The 18672-nt window shown below is 40.8% G+C and overlaps 1 protein-coding gene across 3 annotated transcripts in view; it reads left to right on the top strand.

Moving 5' to 3' along the window:
- The window catches only part of LOC122650220 (testis-expressed protein 2-like), a 54154-nt gene that overhangs the window by 2258 nt on the left and 33224 nt on the right, over nucleotides 1-18672 (top strand). For 2 of the 3 annotated variants that reach the window (XM_043843564.1, XM_043843565.1), the window contains exons 2-4: nucleotides 11397-11632; nucleotides 12214-12895; nucleotides 13612-13975. In XM_043843564.1, the coding sequence (XP_043699499.1) occupies nucleotides 11397-11632; nucleotides 12214-12895; nucleotides 13612-13975 (1282 nt within the window). The remainder of the gene's footprint in view (nucleotides 1-11396; nucleotides 11633-12213; nucleotides 12896-13611; nucleotides 13976-18672) is intronic. The other variant, XM_043843566.1, reaches the window with a different exon arrangement.

Genomic DNA, 18672 nt, shown 5'->3' with positions numbered 1-18672 from the left:
TGACCATAGCCTCATCACCATTCTTTTCAGCCTTACATCTCCTTCGGCCGTAAACTCTTTAAATTCTTTGATATGTGGTCCTCTCACCCAGATTTCCCCTCCATTGTTAAAGAAACCTGGGATAAGCTAGTCCAAGCCCATTCAACGCCCTTGTTGCCTTTGCCAAAAAACTTCAAAACGTTAAATGTGCCCTCAAAAGTTAAAACTCCTCTTTTTGAAACGTCGTATAATTGGTCTTTATCTGTAGAGATAAGATTTCAGATATTCAGTTGAGACTCCAATCTGACATCCTCAGTGCCCCCTAGTTGATGAAGAAAAAGTGGTCTCTTTGGATCTCCTCCCCTTTTTTGCCCGAGAGGTGAGCTTGTTAAGGCAAAAGTCTAGAATTAAATGGTTGGGACTTGGTGACTCCAACACTGCCTACTTTCACTGGTCTACGAAGGCTAGTACTAATGCCAACTCCATTTCAACGCTTCTTGCCAGAGATGGTTCCTCTCTCCACAATGTTGAAGATATCAAGACAGAAACAATTGACTACATTTTTGAGCCTTCTTACACAGTCTCCACTGATCCTCTCCCTGAGGGTCTTCTCAATAAGTTCATCCATAGTTACCTCATTGGTTCTCTCCAAGCTTTTCCCTTTGAGGAGTAGATTTTGGCTGTTGTCCTCTCTCACAAGGCTATCAAAGCCCCCGGCTTGATGACTTCAGTATGGGATTCTTCTCTTCTTGTTGGGATATCATCAAAGAAGATCTCATTAAGGTGCTCAAGAGTTTCTTCTTCTATCTAATCCAGATCAAAGGGGTTAACCACTCCTTCCTTTGCCTCATCCCCAAGAAGGAAGGTGCCTCCTATGAGGCTATGACTGACTTTAGTCCCATCTCCCTGTGCAATCTCTTGTACAAGTTCATTGCCACAGTCCTTGCAAACAAGTTGCGGTTGGTAGTTGACTCTCTGGGTAGTGACAATCAATTGGCTTTCATCATTGGTTGAAGTATCTCTGATAATGTTTTCCTCTGCAATGAGCTTGTTAGAGGCTTTGATAGAAAAACTCACTCTCCTGCCGCTCTCATGAAGATTGACATTCACAAAGCATTTGACTCTTTGAAGTGGGACTTCGTTTCTAAAGTTATGCTCAAGATGGCCTTCCCTCCGGTTTTTGTCAATTGGATCTACGATTGTATTTACTCTCCATGCTTCTCTGTGTTTGTTAATGGCAGTCCAGCCGGCTACTTCGCCTCCATTGTGGGTATTCGACAGGGCTGTCCCCTCTCTCCTTTCATCTTCTCTTTAGCCCTTGAAGTCCTCTCTAGAAGCATCCAATCTAACATGGAGCAGCAGCTTATCTCCCTCATTCCTAAGTACAAGGCCCATAAGATATTCTCCCGTGCTTTTGCTGACGATCTTATGATATTCTTTAAGGCAAATATTATTTTGATTGAGACCATTATGTCTTGTTTGCACCATTTTGAGGGGTTGTTTGGTCTCTGGATCAATCTCTTGAAATCTCAGTTATTCTTAGCAAGTCCTTGAGATGATGGGTTTTTGGCAAAGCCGTCTCCCAGTCAAGTATTTGGAGTTGCCTGTTATCCCGGCCAGGTTGACTGCTCATAACAATAGACTGATTAACTTTTACTCTTTTCTTGCAGAAACTATGTTTGCCTTAACCCATCCCTCCGCCCCCACACACACACACAAAAAAAAAATAAAAATGGTGATATTGTAGCTTTTCATTATGAGGGCCTGTAAGTCATTGACCTACTTGTAATTGAATAGTTCACTATATGGGACAAGTTAAAGGGGACTAATGTGGTGATTTTGAGGGTGGCTCATGTTGTAATGTATTCAAACACTCTGTAACTGTTGTTTTCTCTCTTTCTTTCCTTCATTTAGTTTTCCTTGGTAATAATTCTTCCTTATTTGTAGAAACAACTATTATTTAATTTCCCCTCTTTATATTTGATTTAGAAAAGGAAAATTATTGTGACTGCAGTTTTAGTCTAATTCATCCATGTTGTAATATTAGGTGTAATATGGGTATAAGGGTAAATCTGTCCATAGGGGCATTATTGTACTTGTACCTGTATGTCACTTATTATAAATAGAATAGGGCTGTTACTCCGGCAGTCTCATCATTCCTCTTAATCAACATGGTATCAGAGCTGAGATCCATCTCGGGATCCCAACTCTAGTAGCGGCCACTCTCCTCCTTGTTTCTTCCCTCAGTTACCACCTTCCGTCTCCCTTCTTCTCTCCTTCTCACCTTTGGAGGGTCTATCCTAGGTCACCGAGGGTCTATCCCCTCCTCTATTGGTTTCTCAGATCTCTCTTGAATAAATGATCTGAGAGCCCACTTAAGTTCCAATCGATTTTTTTAGGCTTTTTGATGAGTTCGACTTTTTCAGGGTTTTGGGACTTGGATCGATCTTTTCGGGGTTTTGAATCCTCTATCGACCTTTTGTTGGTCCTTTGTGATGATCATCGATCCCTTCACAGCCTCGTCTCTCCCATTGATTGTTCTGAGTTCTTTGTATCTATTGGAGTAGTAACCATATCGGCTGATTTCACCGCATTAACTGGAATTGAAGGGTTGATACGTGGCCCGTGGGACTCATTGTGATTTCCCTTCATTCCCTATTAGCTTTGTTCGATTAGATGGGAGCAATTATCTGATGTGGTCTCGCTCCTGTTCCCTCTCCATTGATTCCCGTGGTTATATGGGTGAAACTGCAAAGCCTATTGCCACTGATGCTTTACAGAAGAAGTGGAGTTCTGATAACTCCTTGGCAATGGCTTTTCTCGTCAACTCCATGAAATCTTAGATTGCTCGAGGTTATCTTCTTTTTGTTGCTGCAGCCAAAATTTGGAAAGCAACCTAGGACACTTACTCCCAGGTTGGGAATGATGCATAGGTTTATGAACTGCGCAAGAAGCTTCATGAAACCAAGCAGCAGGAGCAAACTCTTTCTCAATACTATTCTATGTTGCGAGCTTGTGTTGGATTGTATGGGCCAGAATACCGTGGGGGTATTATAGACTTTTTATTCTTTCTATTATGTGTACAGCCATCTCGGCTATGTTAGGGGCAATTATGTCCATGTAATTTTTGACTCTTTATTATAAATACATAGCTTGGGGTCTGTCTTAGACTATCCAAGCATTGCTCTAATTCTGAATCTGTTAACATGGTGTCAGAGCAGGTTTCGAATTAGGGTCCTTCGTCTCTTCTATTCTCAGTTTCTTCTCTCTCTCGATCTTCCTCTCTTCTCTTCTCTTTTCTTCTTTTGTTCTCTATTCTCACAATAGGGCAGCACTGATGAGGTGATCAATAGATCCAGCTGCTGCCCTCCATCACCTCATTCGATGCTAAATAATTCTGCTCGATGGGAACCAGCACCCTGGCTGCGATATTTGAAGCTTCAAGTTATTGGATTGATTCCATCTCAACTACAAGGAACCAATCTCCCTTATTGAAGCTCAAGAACTGCAGCAGGATTATTTTTTGGATAAGTTCCTATCTCAAACCATATTGAAGACCTCCTCAGATTGATTTTTTTTAAAAAAACAGGGTTTTCTCAAAACCCTGACAAATATCGATCTTGGAGCTGCTGATTTCTATTGGTGCTGATATTTGGAGGAGTGATCAAGCCCTTATAGAACCACACTCGAGCCAAGTTTCAGCCTCATCCAGTGTTTTTTTTTTTTAAGAATTCTCCTCTACATCGATCTCATCACCATCAGGTTTTTTTTCAAAACCTTGAAAAAATCGATCTAGGGGATTGGACTGTCTGCTGCTGCTGATTTTTGGAGACACTTGTTATCACCATTACAATGGTCTATCCACCATATTCTGGCCCTTCTCTTGAAGTGTTTACTGGGTTTCTCATCACAACAGCCCTTCTTTGCGATTTGGGTTTCTCTGTTGCAACATGGGTGACTCTGAACTCTCTACTGGCACTTCTGCTATTGATGGGCATGGTAGGACTGACAACCGTGACCTTCTTCCTATTCCTATCAAATTGGATGGGAGCAATTACCTGATATGGTCTCGATCTGCTTACTTTGCCATTAATGGCCATGGGCTTATTGGCCATATTAATGGTACTACTGTTAAGCCAACTGAACCTGGTTATCTTTAGGACAGGTGGATCTCCAATAATGGTATATTCATGTCTTATTTAATTGGCTCAATGCAATCAGACCTTGCAAGTGGTTTTCTTCTCTGTGATACAGCCGATCAGATCTGGTCTGCTTGCAAGGAAACATATGGACAGCATGGTAATGATACACAAGTGTATGACCTCCGGAAAAAGGCCACTCATACTACTCAGGGGGAGTTATTTGTCTCCAAATATTATGCTTCCTTGCGCAGTCTCTGGCAACAATTGGACCATTTTTCTGATTTCCACCCCACTACAACTGTTGATATTGCTGTGTATAAGAAGCATATGGATAAAATTAGGGTTTATGATTTTTTGGCTGGTTTGAATGTGGAGTATGACCAGATTCGTGTTCAAGTGTTGGGCCATTCACCTTTTCCCACACTTGAACAGTCCTATGCTTTAGTCTCCTCTGAAGAAAACCGTAGGGCTGTTATGCTACACCCTCCTATTACTGACAGATCAGCCCTCCAGACTGCTGCCCCGGCTACTCCTGCACCTGTTGAAAATCTTTCTCTTGGTGATTCTACTACAGACCCTGTTACTTGTGAGCACTATTACAAGCCTTCCCACACCAAAGAGAAATGTTGGAAGCTTCACGGGAAACCAGCCGACTTTGAAGCCAAACGGGCTGTCAAGAAAAAAACCAAAGAACAAGGCTCATCACATTGAGGGTGTTACCACAGCCCCTACTACTGACATTGGTCTATCCCAGGATGATCTACATGCATTCCTATGGGTGCTTTCTATGGGTTGAAGCAGTTACCTAGAGCTTGGTTCTGCAGGTTTCATAAGGCTATGGTTTCTGTGGGAAAAAAGCAAAGCAATGCTGACATACCTTGTTCATCAAACGAGTTGGTGATAAGGTAACTATCCTCATAGTCTATGTTGATGACATTGTAGTAACCAAAAATGATGGTGATGAGATCAACAAATTGAAGCTCTTCTTTGGCCGTGAGTTTGAAATAAAGGATCTGGGAACTCTAAAATATTTTCTAGGGATAGAGGTTGCTCGATCTTTAAAGGGCATCTTTCTTTCTCAAAGAAAATATATCCTAGATCTATTATCTGAGACTGGGCTGTTAGGGTGTCATCCTTCAGATACTCCTATGGAAGCTACTACAAGACTAAAGGAGAAAGAAGGTGAACCTGTTGACAAAGGTCGTTATCAGCGATTGGTGGGCAAACTAATCTACCTCTTTCATACACGACCGGACATAGCCATTGTTGTGAGTTTGATAAGCTAGTTTATGCATGATCCTTATCCCTCTTATATGGAGGCAATTCTTCGCATCTTGCGATATTTGAAGTCTGCCCCAGGAAAAGGAATACTTTTATCTCCCAGTGGCCATCTAAAGGTTGAAGCTTACACTGATGCCGATTGGGCTGGATCTACTGGATATTGCTCTTTTGTGGGTGGAAACCTTGTCACATGGCGTAGCAAGAAACAGAATGCTGTGGCAAGGTCCAGTGCTGAAGCAGAGTTCCGTGCGATGGCACAAGGAATCTGTGAACTGTTATGGCTTAGAGGATTGTTGCAGGATATTGGTGTTGCTGTCCATCTTCCCATGATGCTATATTGTGATAATAAAGCTGCCATTAGCATTGCTCGTAACCTTGTCCAGCATGATCGTACTAAGCATGTGGAGGTTGACCGACATTTCATCAAGGAGAAGCTTGAAGCCGGACTCATCTGTGTTCCCTCTGTGAAGTTTGCTGATCAATTAGCCGATTTATTCACTAGGGGACTGAGTGGCAAAGTGTTTCATCCTATTTTAGTCAAGTTGGGCATGCATGACATATATGCACCAACTTGAGGGGGAGTATTGGATTGTATGGGCCAGAATACCGTGGGGGTATTCTGGACTTTTTATTCTTTCTATTATGTGTACAGCCATCTCGGCTATGTTAGGGGCAATTATGTCCATGTATTTTTTGACTCTTTATTATAAATACATAGCTTGGGGTCTGCCTTGGACTATCCAAGCATTGCTTTAGTTCTAAATCTGTTAATAGCTTGATTTCTATAACACCTTTCAGGCAACATATACTGCCGATGCTATTGCCTTCAAGAAATGGGAAGATAAATTCCGGTTTATGATTTTTTGGCTGGGCTGAATGTTGAGTGTGATCAGATTCGTGCCCAAGTACTTAGCCGGGATCCTTTCCCTACCTTGGAGAAGTCTTATTCATTAATCTAGTTGGAAGACAGCCGCCGGCATGCTATGCTACAACATACTACTTAGGACCGTTCAACCTTACTTTCTGAGTCCACTCAACCTAAAGGTGGTCCCCCTCGATCCAGTGATCGTTCCTCCTTTAATAGGGAATCAGTTAGGTGTGACTATTGTGGTAAGGAACGCCATACCAAGGACTTCTGTTCGAAGTGCCTTGGACGACCTACCTCCTCATCCTCAATGAGGCTATGGCCGTGATCGATCCTCCCAAGTTGCACATCACACTGAGACCTCTTAACCTGCACCTAATAGTATCGGTTCCTCTCTTTCTCAGGATGAGCTTGCTATGCTTAGGCGTTTGATGACTCGATTGGAGCCTTCCATTTCTCCCACTTCTGCCTCTACAACTACTTTGGTTTCCTCTGACTCTCCCCTAGCCTCCTCATGTATTACTTTTTTTTTTCCAGTATTCTCCTTGTTTTGGTAAAGAAAAGGTTCGAGTGGTTGATGGTTCCCTCTCCTCTGTTTCTGAAAGAGTTCTATCACTTATTCTCCATCTTTATCCTTAGCATTTGTTCTTTATGTTCCAGATTTTCCTATTAACCTTCTTTCTATCAGCCGTCTCACCATTGCTCTGAATTGTAAAGTGACTTTTTTCCCTTCTCATTGTGTCTTTCAGGATCTAGTGACGGAGAAAACGATTACTTGTGGTAGGGTGCATGGTGGTCTTTATTTGCTCGATGATAACACCTCTTCAGTGGGTCAAGCTCATCAAACTGGCTCTCCTTCAATATCTTTTGAGTTACTTCTTTTGCATAGGTGTTTAGGCTATCCCCCGGTTGGCACTTTGGTTAAAGCTTTTTCTAATTTATTTCAGCACTATAATCCTAGGGATTTCTTTTGTGATGCTTGTGTTTTGGCTAAGCAAACTTGTGCAACTTATTCCAGTTTGAATAATAGAAGTTATTCTCCTTTTATGTTAATTTACTCTGATGTGTGGGGCCTTGCCCGTTGTTCTTCCATTACTGGTTATCGTTGGTTTGTGACTTTATCGATTGTCATATACGAGTTACTTGGATTTATTTGATGCATCAAAAGGGTGAAGTGTTTCGTTGTTTTCAACTTTTTCATACCATGGTCCGTACCCAGTTTAACTCTACCTTTAAAATTCTTCGAAGTTATAATGGCAGAGAATAATTTGAGTGTTCCTTCAGTCTTATTTTGCCACTCAGGGGATGTTCCATTAGACTAGTTGCATTGATATACCGGCTCAAAATGGTGTGGCCAAGGTTTAAAGTATCGGTATCGGGTATCGTATTGGTCAGATGATTTTAAAAGACGTATCGTATCGTATCGGATCGAAGATACGTATCGAACACAATAGATACGCATAGAAATGGTCAAGATACACATGGAAATACATGTTTGGAACAAAAAATAATATAAATAAGCCATATATAACAAGTGTCATGCATAAACACTAAAATGGAGAATAATGTATAATTAAACAAGTGCATTAAATTGAAATTGTTATAAAAGATGAGGTTTCTTAGATGTTGTAATCGTCTATAGCCATGAAGAGTATTGGATGATGCAAAGGATGATGTTGTAGCACTCCTTGATTCATTTTTGAGTCCGAAGTGTGAAAAACCAAGATTAAATGCAAGATTTTAATCTCTTGGTTGAGAGTTTTCCTTTATTTTTCTGTTAGAATAGGAGTTGTATTGAGTCTGTGAGTGAAAATGGTTTTTTTTTATGGAATGTATAGATGGTGTCGGTATGTATCGGTATGTATCAGTATCTGTTGAGCCGTATCAGTTGATACATATTAAACCACCCACAGAACCCTTTACTGGATGTATTGATATGTATCGATACGTATCGGTCGTATCGTCCCATATCGGCCGATACATTTCGATACAATCCGAGAGTCCATTTAAAAAAAAGAGACATATCGGTACCGATCGATACTGATACGTATTGTATCGGTCAATACTTTAAAACATGGGTGTGGCTGAACGCAAAAATCAGCATCTGTTGGAAGTGGCACTTGCTCTTATGTTTGAAATGAATGTTCTTCCTCAGTATTGGAGTGAAGCTTTCTCACCGCTGCTTATTTCATCAACTGGATGCCAACTCGTGTCCTTGACTTCAAGGCTCCTATTGCGGTTCTCCAAGATTCTTCCACCTTTCTTCTACCACCTAAAGTCTTTGGATGTGCCTTTGTTGTCCAGAATTACCATGATCATGGCAAGTTAGATCACCGGGGACTTAAGTGTGTATTCATTGGATATTCTGCTACCCAGAAGGGCTACAAGTGTTATCACCCCCTTCTCGTCGGGTCTTTGTTTCTATGGATGTTGTGTTCCATGAGTTTGCTGCCTACTACTCTCTAGCACCTCTTTATGGTGGGGGGGATACTTCTCTGTTTGATGAAGATGTGCCTCCAGCCGTTCCTATTCTCGTCTCAGACTCTACTTCTGCTTCTTCAGTTCCTTCAGTCCAGTGGGTGTCTTCTCCTGTTCACGTTCAGCCGCCCATTAAAGTTTATGTCCGTGGTCATCGTGAGCAGCAAATAGACACCACCCCAGCAGCACCTGTGATACCTGCACCATCACCTAGTCAGCCGTCATCTCCTGATCTAGGTCCTTACTCTCGGTTAGATAATACTTACTTTGATGCACCGGCTCAAAATGGTGTGGCTGAACACAAAAATCAGCATTTGTTGGAGGTGGCACGTGCTCTTAAGTTTGAAATGAATATTCCTTCTCTGTATTGGAGTGAAGCCCTTCTCACTGCTGCTTATCTCATCATCTGGATGCCGACTCGTGTCATTGACTTCAAGGCTCCTATTAGGGTTCTCCAAGGTTCTTCCACCTTTCTTCTACCACCTAAAGTCTTCGGATGTGCCTGTTTTGTCCGGAATCACCATGCTCATGGCAAGATAGATCGCCGGTTCTCCAAGGTTCATGCTGATTCTCCTATTATTTTTGACCCATTTGTTGACTTACCCATTGCCATTTGAAAGAGAACGAGATCTTGTACAACTCTCTTTCTAACTCCCTATTACTAAGGTGGTTTCATACAATTCTCTTTCTCCTTCGTATCATACCCTTTTGTATTCCTTGTCATCTATTTCCATTCCCCACACTTGGTAGGAAGCTATCACAAAACCGCAGTGGAAGGCAGCCATGATTAAAGAAATACAAATCTTGAAAAAGAATGGTACTTGGGATCTAGTCTCTCTTCCACCACAGAAATGGACAGTGAGTTACAAATGGGTTTTCACTGTAAAGAAAAATATGGATGGGACAGTGGACCTGTATAAGGCTAGGCTGGTTGCAAGAAGATTTACCCAGACTTATGGTTTGGATTACCAGGAGACGTTCGCACTAGTTGCAAAAATGAATACCATCCGTGTGATTCTTTCTTGTGCTGTGAATCTAGGATGAGATTTGCAACAACTTAACGTCAAGAACACATTTCTTCTTGGAGAATTGGAAGAAGAAGAGTACATGGAAATTCCTCTTGGTTTCTCATATCAGAAAACCAAGGGAAAGATTTGCAAGCTCAAGAGCTCTGTATGGATTGAAGCAGTCTCCTTGTGCCTGGTTTGGTAGATTTCACAAAGCTATGGTGTTTGTAGGATACATTCGAAGCAATGCTGATCACACCTTGTTCGTTAAGCGGAATAGTTCCAAGATAGCTATCCTCATTGTGTACGTTGATGACATTGTTGTCACTGGGAGTGACACAAGAAACTTCTCTCCTAAAGACTTACCTTGGTCAAGAGTTTGAGATTAAGGACCTAAGTAAGCTGCGCTATTTCTTGGTATTGAGGTTGCCCGCTCTACCAATGGTATCTTCCTATCTCAACGGAAATATACCCTTGACTTTCTATCTGAGATAGGGATGTTGGGTTGTAGACCTTCAGATACTCCTTTTGAAGCGAATGTTATCTATCTCACTAGTAAGATTGGTGATCCAGTGGATAAGGGACAGTATTAGTGATTGGTTGGAAAGCTGATTTACCTATCCCACACTCGTCCTGACATTGCTTTTGCTGTTAGTCTGGTGAGCCAGTATATGCATGATCCCTACTCCTTGCACTTAGAAGCTGTGTTCCGGATCTTGCACTACTTGAAGTCTGCACCAGGAAAGGGAATCCTCCTCTCTTCTCATGGCCATTTATGAGTTGAGGCCTTTACCGATGCTGATTGGGCCAGCTCTCTAGATGATCGGCGATCACCACCAGTTATGGCACTTTTGTGGGAGGCAACCTGGTTACTTGGAGGAGTAAGAAACAGACAGTTGTTGTTCGGTCCAGTGCTGAAGCTGAATTTCGTGCCATGTCTCATGGCATCTATGAGTTGATGTGGCTTCAAGGTCTCTTGAAAGACCTGGACCTTCCCGTTTCCCTTCCTATGATGCTTTATTGTTACAGCAAGTCCGCGATTAGTATTGCGAACAATCCAGTCCAGCACGACCGCACCAAGCATGTGGAGATAGATCGTCATTTCATCAAAGAAAAGTTAGATCAAGGATTGATTTGTATTCCTTTTGTAAAATTTGGAGATCAGTTAGCAGATGTCTTTACAAAGGGGTTAAGTAGTAAGCTATTTGATCCTATTGTATGCAAGTTGAGCATGTGTGACATCTATGCACCAACTTGAGGGGGAGTGTTGTAATATGGATATAAGGGTAAATCTGTCCATAGGGGCATTATTGTACTTGTACCTGTATGTCACTTATTATAAATAGAATAGGGCTGTCACTCCGGCAGTCTCATCATTCTTCTGAGTCAACAATCCACAATTATATTCTGAAATTGGTTCATTTATTGAAATGAAATTTATCATCGCACATCATTGCTCACTCATAACTTCCTATATTCTGTTCGAGATATATCTTTCCAGTGAGTAATATGCTTCTGACCAGGACTGCAAGCACTGTCACCTTTTTGTATGAACCAATTATTTTATGTTTAAACTTTAGGTTTTATCTATTGTATATCTCAAGCTGCCTTGACATTGACTTGTTTGCACTTCTGTTATCTCAGGGATTTGTTTGGATATTAGAATCAGAAAGGGCTCCGAAGGTTTGTGCAGAGGACAATGCACCAAGGGACCAAAAGAGCAAGAAGGAAATCTTGGAGGTTTACCCTGTTAAGAAACATGCAAAAATTAAAGATCGGTTGCTTATCCTGACAGATCCAAATGGCTCTCAGGAAACAATCCAGCTTGTTGGTTGCATGATAAGAGCTGTTTCAGCATCAAATCTACCCTCAAGGAAGTGGTAACCTTTTTAACGAAATATGTGCTTTTTCAGATTCCCACTGTGGTCCAAGATGGATGTAGAGTATTTCCCTTTTTCTTTTCTCATGCTCCATTATGTCTTCATTTGTTCATATGACATTCTTCCCTCTGAAACCCAAATGGATGCATTAACTGATCTATATATTATGATATATCTTCCAAGATATCTTGGAGGAACACTCTTGTATATACCGTGCATGAGTATGAAAATCCAGCTATGATCAGCTGATCATGTCAATCACTGACCTGGAAGCTCTCTTTTGGTTGGGCGCCATTGATGTTGTGTACTACCCTGTTGATGTCTGTCATGTGGAAGGCTGTGATAGGATGGTGTCTCCAATCCCGCAGCATCCTTGCACAGCTACTTCTTGTTATGATATAAGAACTCTATATGGCACTATTGTTTTTGTTGGACCTCATTGGCTCATTCTTAGACAACATGCTTCCTTTTCCATGTCCAAGCTATCCAGTTTGTGATTAAATAAATCAAGAAACTGCCTTCACTATTAGTCTGTAGTCTGCATTTCTGAGATCTTATTTATATTTTAACGGGTGTTGTAGGGCTAAAAGGTACCCCATTAAAGTGGAAAGCAAGTCTGCAGTGATTTACAGTGGAAGTAGGATTTGTTACATATATCTTGAGACTTCTTGGGAAAAGGAATCATGGTGTAAATCTCTCTGTCTTGCGGCTTCTGCTGACAATGAGAGACTTACCTGGTATGCTAAACTGAGTGGAGAATTCCATGATTATATAACATCCTTAATTGAAGGACACTTTTCATTTATGAAACCCTCAACAGGGTTTTCCAATGAACACGCAGATAGGACAAGTAGGATTGAGGGCTCTTCTTCAAAGGTCCGAGTACTTCTGAAAAAAATTACAAGGAAAGCTTCTAAGGGTGGTTTAGAAAATAAGACAAGTGGTACTTCATTATCAGGCCGAGAAGAGAGAAAGATTGGTGAGAAATCCCATGCGGTGCAATATCCATTTTTGGCCTCTGGCTTAAGGGCTTCTTTGACAGAGAAGACTACGACTAATTCTTTGGAGGAATACCGGGAGCAATCGTTGCATTCAGAAAACTCGGGAAGCCAAAGTCAGTTTTCTGTCATCTCTGAAGCAGATTCTGATGACAAGTCTGGTATTGATGAAGGAACACTTTGTTGGAATTTGTTAATTTCCCGTCTTTTTTTTGATGCCAAAAGAAATGTGGAGGTGAAGAGCTCCATACAAGCACGGGTTCAGGTTGTCTATCCATTATTAGTTTCTGTTTTATTTATAATACATTCTCTCATTGAATAATATGAGGGAAGGGTAATAAAATTGTGTTTAACCCTTTTAGTAGCACGATGAGGGGCATATATGTATTCCTTCAAACCTTTCAAATTGGTAGTCCTTGGAGATCAACATACTAAAAAGGCATCTATTGGGTCTTGATTCCATATGACAGCAAATGCCCTGTTTCAACTTGAGGCCCAAGAGAATGGTTGGGTATTTTACTGTTACTAATCTCCAGCGTAGATTGTACTAAGTGGGTAGTCCAGATTGATGCACATTTTGACCACATGCCAGGGTTTCATTATGACCGACAGTTTTTTTTGAGCTTTAAACCTTGTGTTTTCAATGATTAAGAATCTCTCAGCCAAAATTTAGTCTTTAAACAATTTCAAAGCTTCATATTTACACATGGGAAAATTGGCTGAAACTTGCCACATAGATGGAAAAAATGTCCAAAAATTTGTGTGTCAATTAAGCTGTTACATGGCTGATTTTAGGGCCATTAAGGGAGTCTCCTGCGAAGCAGGGGGTAAGGCTGTGTACATTTGCCCCTCCCAGACCCTGCAGTAGCGGAAGCTGCGTGCACTGGGATGCTCTTTTTTATTTTTAAGGGAAGACTCCCTTAATGGTACCATTTTTTTTTACGTGTAGTGCTGATAATTCCTGTTGTTTGGTATTAACAGAGAACACTGGATAATTTGAGGACCCCTAGTTACATTAGCGGAGTAACATGCAGTGGCTTGGATCTTGGGAATCTTCCACCTTTCATCCGTAGCATGAGGATTCTTCCCATGGACATGAATGAGGTATGGACCATGGAAATTGACATTGAATATTCAGGTGGTGCAATATTAGATGTTGAAACAAGACTTGAAGTTCGTGAACCAGCTTTCCAAAAGAGCATTGGAAACTCAAGTTTAGATTCAAATTCTGTTGGGGAGTCCACCTCACATCTTGAAGACTTTGAGTACCTTGGCGACCAACTTAAGCTTTCCGGGGAAATTGTTGATGAAATAGAGAAGAGGGATGATGGCAATAGTAAGCTTGGTAAGTATAGATGCATGTTGTATGCTCCATGTGATGTTTCTCGAATTTTGTCTTCCACACATTATTGACAAAGTTGAATTGGAGTAGATTTGAATGAAATTGGAAATTGAATTATAAGAACCAATATTTAAAAGCATTAAGTGGCTACAGAAACAAATGGAACTCTGAAAATATATGGTAAAATGATAATACGTGTGGGCTACATGATTGAACTTGGCTCTGAAATTTGACTAGTGGCCAATCCAAATTGTACTCTATCTATCCAATAGTTAGGAAGTGCCCACATCACCTTCCCACATTGCAAAAGTAGGTGGGCCATGTTAAGGACCTTCTGCCAAATTGTACATACTGCATACCTACTGCATACCTTTCTTTGAAATAGGTTTCACATTGCATTAACTTGATATAACTTTACACATAGTTGTCAAAGCGACTAAGCAACCCAAGGCGTTGGAGGGGAGCTTAGGCGACAAGGCGCCCTAGGCATGCATTAATGACATATGTAATATAGCAATGATAATTTTATAGAATTATGATTATATGCAACATAGAAGCCATATCAATGCACTATGATATAATTATGCTAGTAATGGCTTATTATGAGAAAACCAACATATAATAAACAAAGCATAGGATATAATATAAGCATATTGATCAAATAATAAAACAATAAATATAAGTCAGCATAAACTTGTGTAGTGTCAATAAGGTGTGCTATCGCCTTGAACCCAAGAAAGAGCCTGGACGCCTAGGCGATGCCTAAGCAACACCTTGACAAATATGACTTTACAAAACCTTATACATTTACTAAATGTTCAGGACTTTACTTGAGAACTCCTATCAATTAATTACATATGTCATATTTGACTCGACTAAGATGTAAGCTGGATGGTCCTTTGAAGTTATTGACATCTACATTCAATTGTAAAATTCACGCTCTCATGCTCCGTGGGCTGTGACTTGACTCCTCTTGTCTCTGGACTCTGTTAAAAAAAATAAAAATAAAAACTTCACTAAGTGGTTCACTTAATCCAATCTGTCAGTATCCTGTTATTGGATCCCATCTCGAATTCCTTGTTATGCTCTTCATCTAGTACCTTAAAAATTGTCTACTCTTAGACTAAGGCATCCCTTTTTACTCTGAATAACTTCAAAAAATATAGGATCGACACTTTAGATATTTATGGATATATAGGGAGGTTTAGGTCCAAGTAATGTTTTGAGCTAGATTTTGATTTACAGGCTATTGGAGTATGTGCTGATGTGGCATGACGGGCGACTGGTAATGGACTATTGGGTTTTTGAGTATAATGTACTTGATACCTATGCTGCTTGTTGCATCCTGCCAATCACACACTGCTAGAATTTTTTTTTTTTTTTTTGGGGGGGGGGGGGAGAGGGAATGGGGGAGGCTCAGGGTATAGTGCTCTACACAGTGCTAGTCTGATCGGCTATGAGTCATCAATCTAGTGAACATGGTTAAAGTGGTTACCAAGACCACAATTATTCCAAGAAACAATGATCACTGTGAGGTAGAAGACAAGATCATTGCTCTACCAACAATCTGCAACCTCTGATCTTTCAAAGAATTCAATTTCAATTTGTCCATGTACTGCATTATTATATTAAGCAGGACTGTCACATGGGATCACTTTTAAGAGAGTGGGAATTGTATTTTCTTAATTTTAAAGTTCAGTCATTGGATATGTTTTAAGGTATTTAATTAGAAAGATATGTATAGTTTAGGCCTTGTCCCTAGTATGACTTCGAATAGAGCTAATTGGAGGGCTAAGATCCATGTAGCCAACCCCATTTAGGTGGGTTTGTTGAGTTGTTGATGCTGTTGTGCGCTTTTCTTTTTTCTATTATTCTTATTATCTTGTCTTTGCGAGGATCCATGTAGCTGACCCCATTTAGTTGGGATAAGGCTCAGTTGTTGTTGTAGAGTCTTATCTAAGTAGTGAAGGTCTTTCAGAATTCAGGCATAGTTGTCATGGCACTAAGGCGAGGCATGGTTGCAAGGCAACTTAGCATCTAGCCACCCAAAGTAATCACCATATTCAAGGAAAATATGCCCCTTATGCTGATTTCAGATTTTCAGTTTTAAGTATGGTTTCTTATTCTTTTTCTTTTTGTTTCTCCTTTTTGCCTTCTTTCCCTTTTCTTCTTCTTTTTCCCCCTTCCCCCCTCCCTATTTCGCCCCATTTTTGGACTAAAACTAGTCTGAGTGCATAGGAGATGCTTAAAACTATGAATTCAGGTCCTCAGTGTCAGAGTTCATGTAGTGAGGGTATTATGGGTACTTTGGTAAATACGCATTCATTTAACCTCCTTAGGTATTCTCATGTTAATGTGGTGGTATTTATGTAATCTTACGTGTCTATTCTTGAGTAAGTAACTAGAGGGGAGAGAATCAAATTCGCCCCCCAAGTGTTCTTTTGCAACTTCCTCTTCTTTTTCTTCTCTCTCTCCATCCTCTTTTCTCTTTTGTTGTTTTCCTTTATTACTTTGAACTTGGTATCAGAGCTGGTTTGAGAGTCGACAACATCTTGTCTCTCCATTGTGCCTTTAGATTTCGAACCCTAAAAGAGTAGAGGGCTCCAATAGAGGCTGCATCATGTAAGAAGAGTGGATTAAGTTGTACACCCATCAACTAGAAGACTTGATAATGAAAATTTGAAGCTATGAAAACAGATTGTGAACAAGAAGAAAAAACAACGTTGCCACTAGCTCTTTGGTTCAACACCTTTTTTCTCTATCATCAGACATCACTTGGAGGTGGGATCTACCCCAGTGGAATTGCCCTAGGGCTCTATTTCAAGCCCTCATGACACCTGCTGCGAAGGTGGTGCTATGTTTCTCTGCAACTCTATTTTCTACTTCTTTGTAGTACAGCCAGCTTCTGGTTTGCTGGATGTTCTCTTCTTTGAATGCTATATTTGAGGTAAACTACTATTACTTGTTGGTGAGTTATGCTATTTGGAGTTTGTGATTTGTATTAGGATGAATTCATACCTTGAAGTTTTTCAAGTTTTGTGACTTTCTTGCTGTCCAGAATCATTGTTTGGTTATTGCGAATGAGCTTCTGGGTGGAGTGTGTACTCCCCATCTGGTTTGGGTTTCCAATTGGCTCCCCGTGTATGTCCCCATATAACGCAAGAGGTTAGCAACCCCATGGAAGCCTCGACTGGTGGTCCAAGTAATGTTAACCCCAGCCGGATTGCTCTAAAAAATTCAAATGCCCAAATATCCATCGGTAAGTTGGACATCATCAACTATCTGGACTGGGCTTACTCTGTTAAACTATCCCTATGAAGTTGTGGGAAGTTGGGTTACATCACCGGCAATATCCAGGCTACTTTAAGTGATTCGACATATAAAAAATGGAAAACAATGAACTCAACTATTATGATGACCTGGTTAATTTTTTCTATGAAACCTGAGATTGGAGGAGGTTTATGCGAAAAGAGACAACCAAGGATATTTAGGATAGTGTTGCTAAGACTTTTTGACCAAGTGAGTTACTCAACCAAGGTCTTCCAATGCCTCTAGAAGATTATTACAATGAAGCATGGAGATATGACTATCTCTGAGTATTATAACATAGTTGTTGGACTTTGGGAGGAGTATGATCACTATAGAGACCTCCAATTATGATGAGGCAAAAGTGTATAAAACCTTTCAGAAGAATCGTGCCTTGATTTTCTTTGGTGGGCTGAACCAAGAATATGAACCAATCTGGGTGCAAATTTTGGGTAAAGCACGTCTTCCATCTTTGGATGAAGTGTTTAGTTATTTGCAAAGTGAAGAAAGTAGAAGGGTGGCCATGGAAATTGCTGCGTCCCTAGAGAGATCTTGGTGCAAACCCGAAATGGTTAGCACGCCAAGATCGAAACTGGGAAGTCCACCCAAGGCCACTTGGTAACAAGTAAAAGACTCACAAGGAGATTGATTTGTTGGTTGTAATTCATCCCTGCATGAGCAGCCATGGTCTCTTTATATAGTATGAGGAGAGAGGCATAAATGCCTATAGGTTACAACCACCAATGACTTACAAACATGACTTTAGTAACCTACTATTAATGATCATGACTTTAGTAACCTACCATCAATGACTTTAGGTTACAACCAAGACTTTAGTAACCTACCACCAAAGACTTTAAGTTACAACCAAGACTTTAGTAACCTACCACCGAAGACTTTAAGTTACAACCAAGACTTTAGTAACCTACCACTAATGACTTTAAGTTACAAACATGACTTTAGTCACCTACTAGCAATGACTTTGGGGAAACTAAAAGACAAGAATAAAGAGGGTCAGCCAAGGTGGTCTGATCTGGTCCTAGGCCCAAGAAGATTAGCCATGGGCTAGGCCTACTACTGTTGGCCAGACTTGGGCCTATGCACATGAATCCTTAGTTGGGCTGGGCCTTTGGCTGCTGCTGGGCTGTGGGCTTGGACTGGGCCTTTAGCTTAGCATACTTCTTAAAAAAGTAGTGATCAGGCCTTCTTGATGGTGGGCTGTTGGTTGGACCAGCTGGATGCTCTGCATCAGATCTACTCTTGCCTCGGGCTTATAGAGGAGTTGTCGTGGTGGTGGAGAGACCAAGGTCTAAGCTGTGGGGATGACAGAGAAAAACTCGTATGTGAACACTATGGCAAACCAAGGCACACTAGGGATACCTGCTGAAATTGTC

The sequence above is a fragment of the Telopea speciosissima genome, chromosome 2, assembly GCF_018873765.1.
Source record: "Telopea speciosissima isolate NSW1024214 ecotype Mountain lineage chromosome 2, Tspe_v1, whole genome shotgun sequence".
NCBI classification, from domain to species: domain Eukaryota; kingdom Viridiplantae; phylum Streptophyta; class Magnoliopsida; order Proteales; family Proteaceae; genus Telopea; species Telopea speciosissima.
This window is presented reverse-complemented; position numbering and strand designations above follow the sequence as displayed.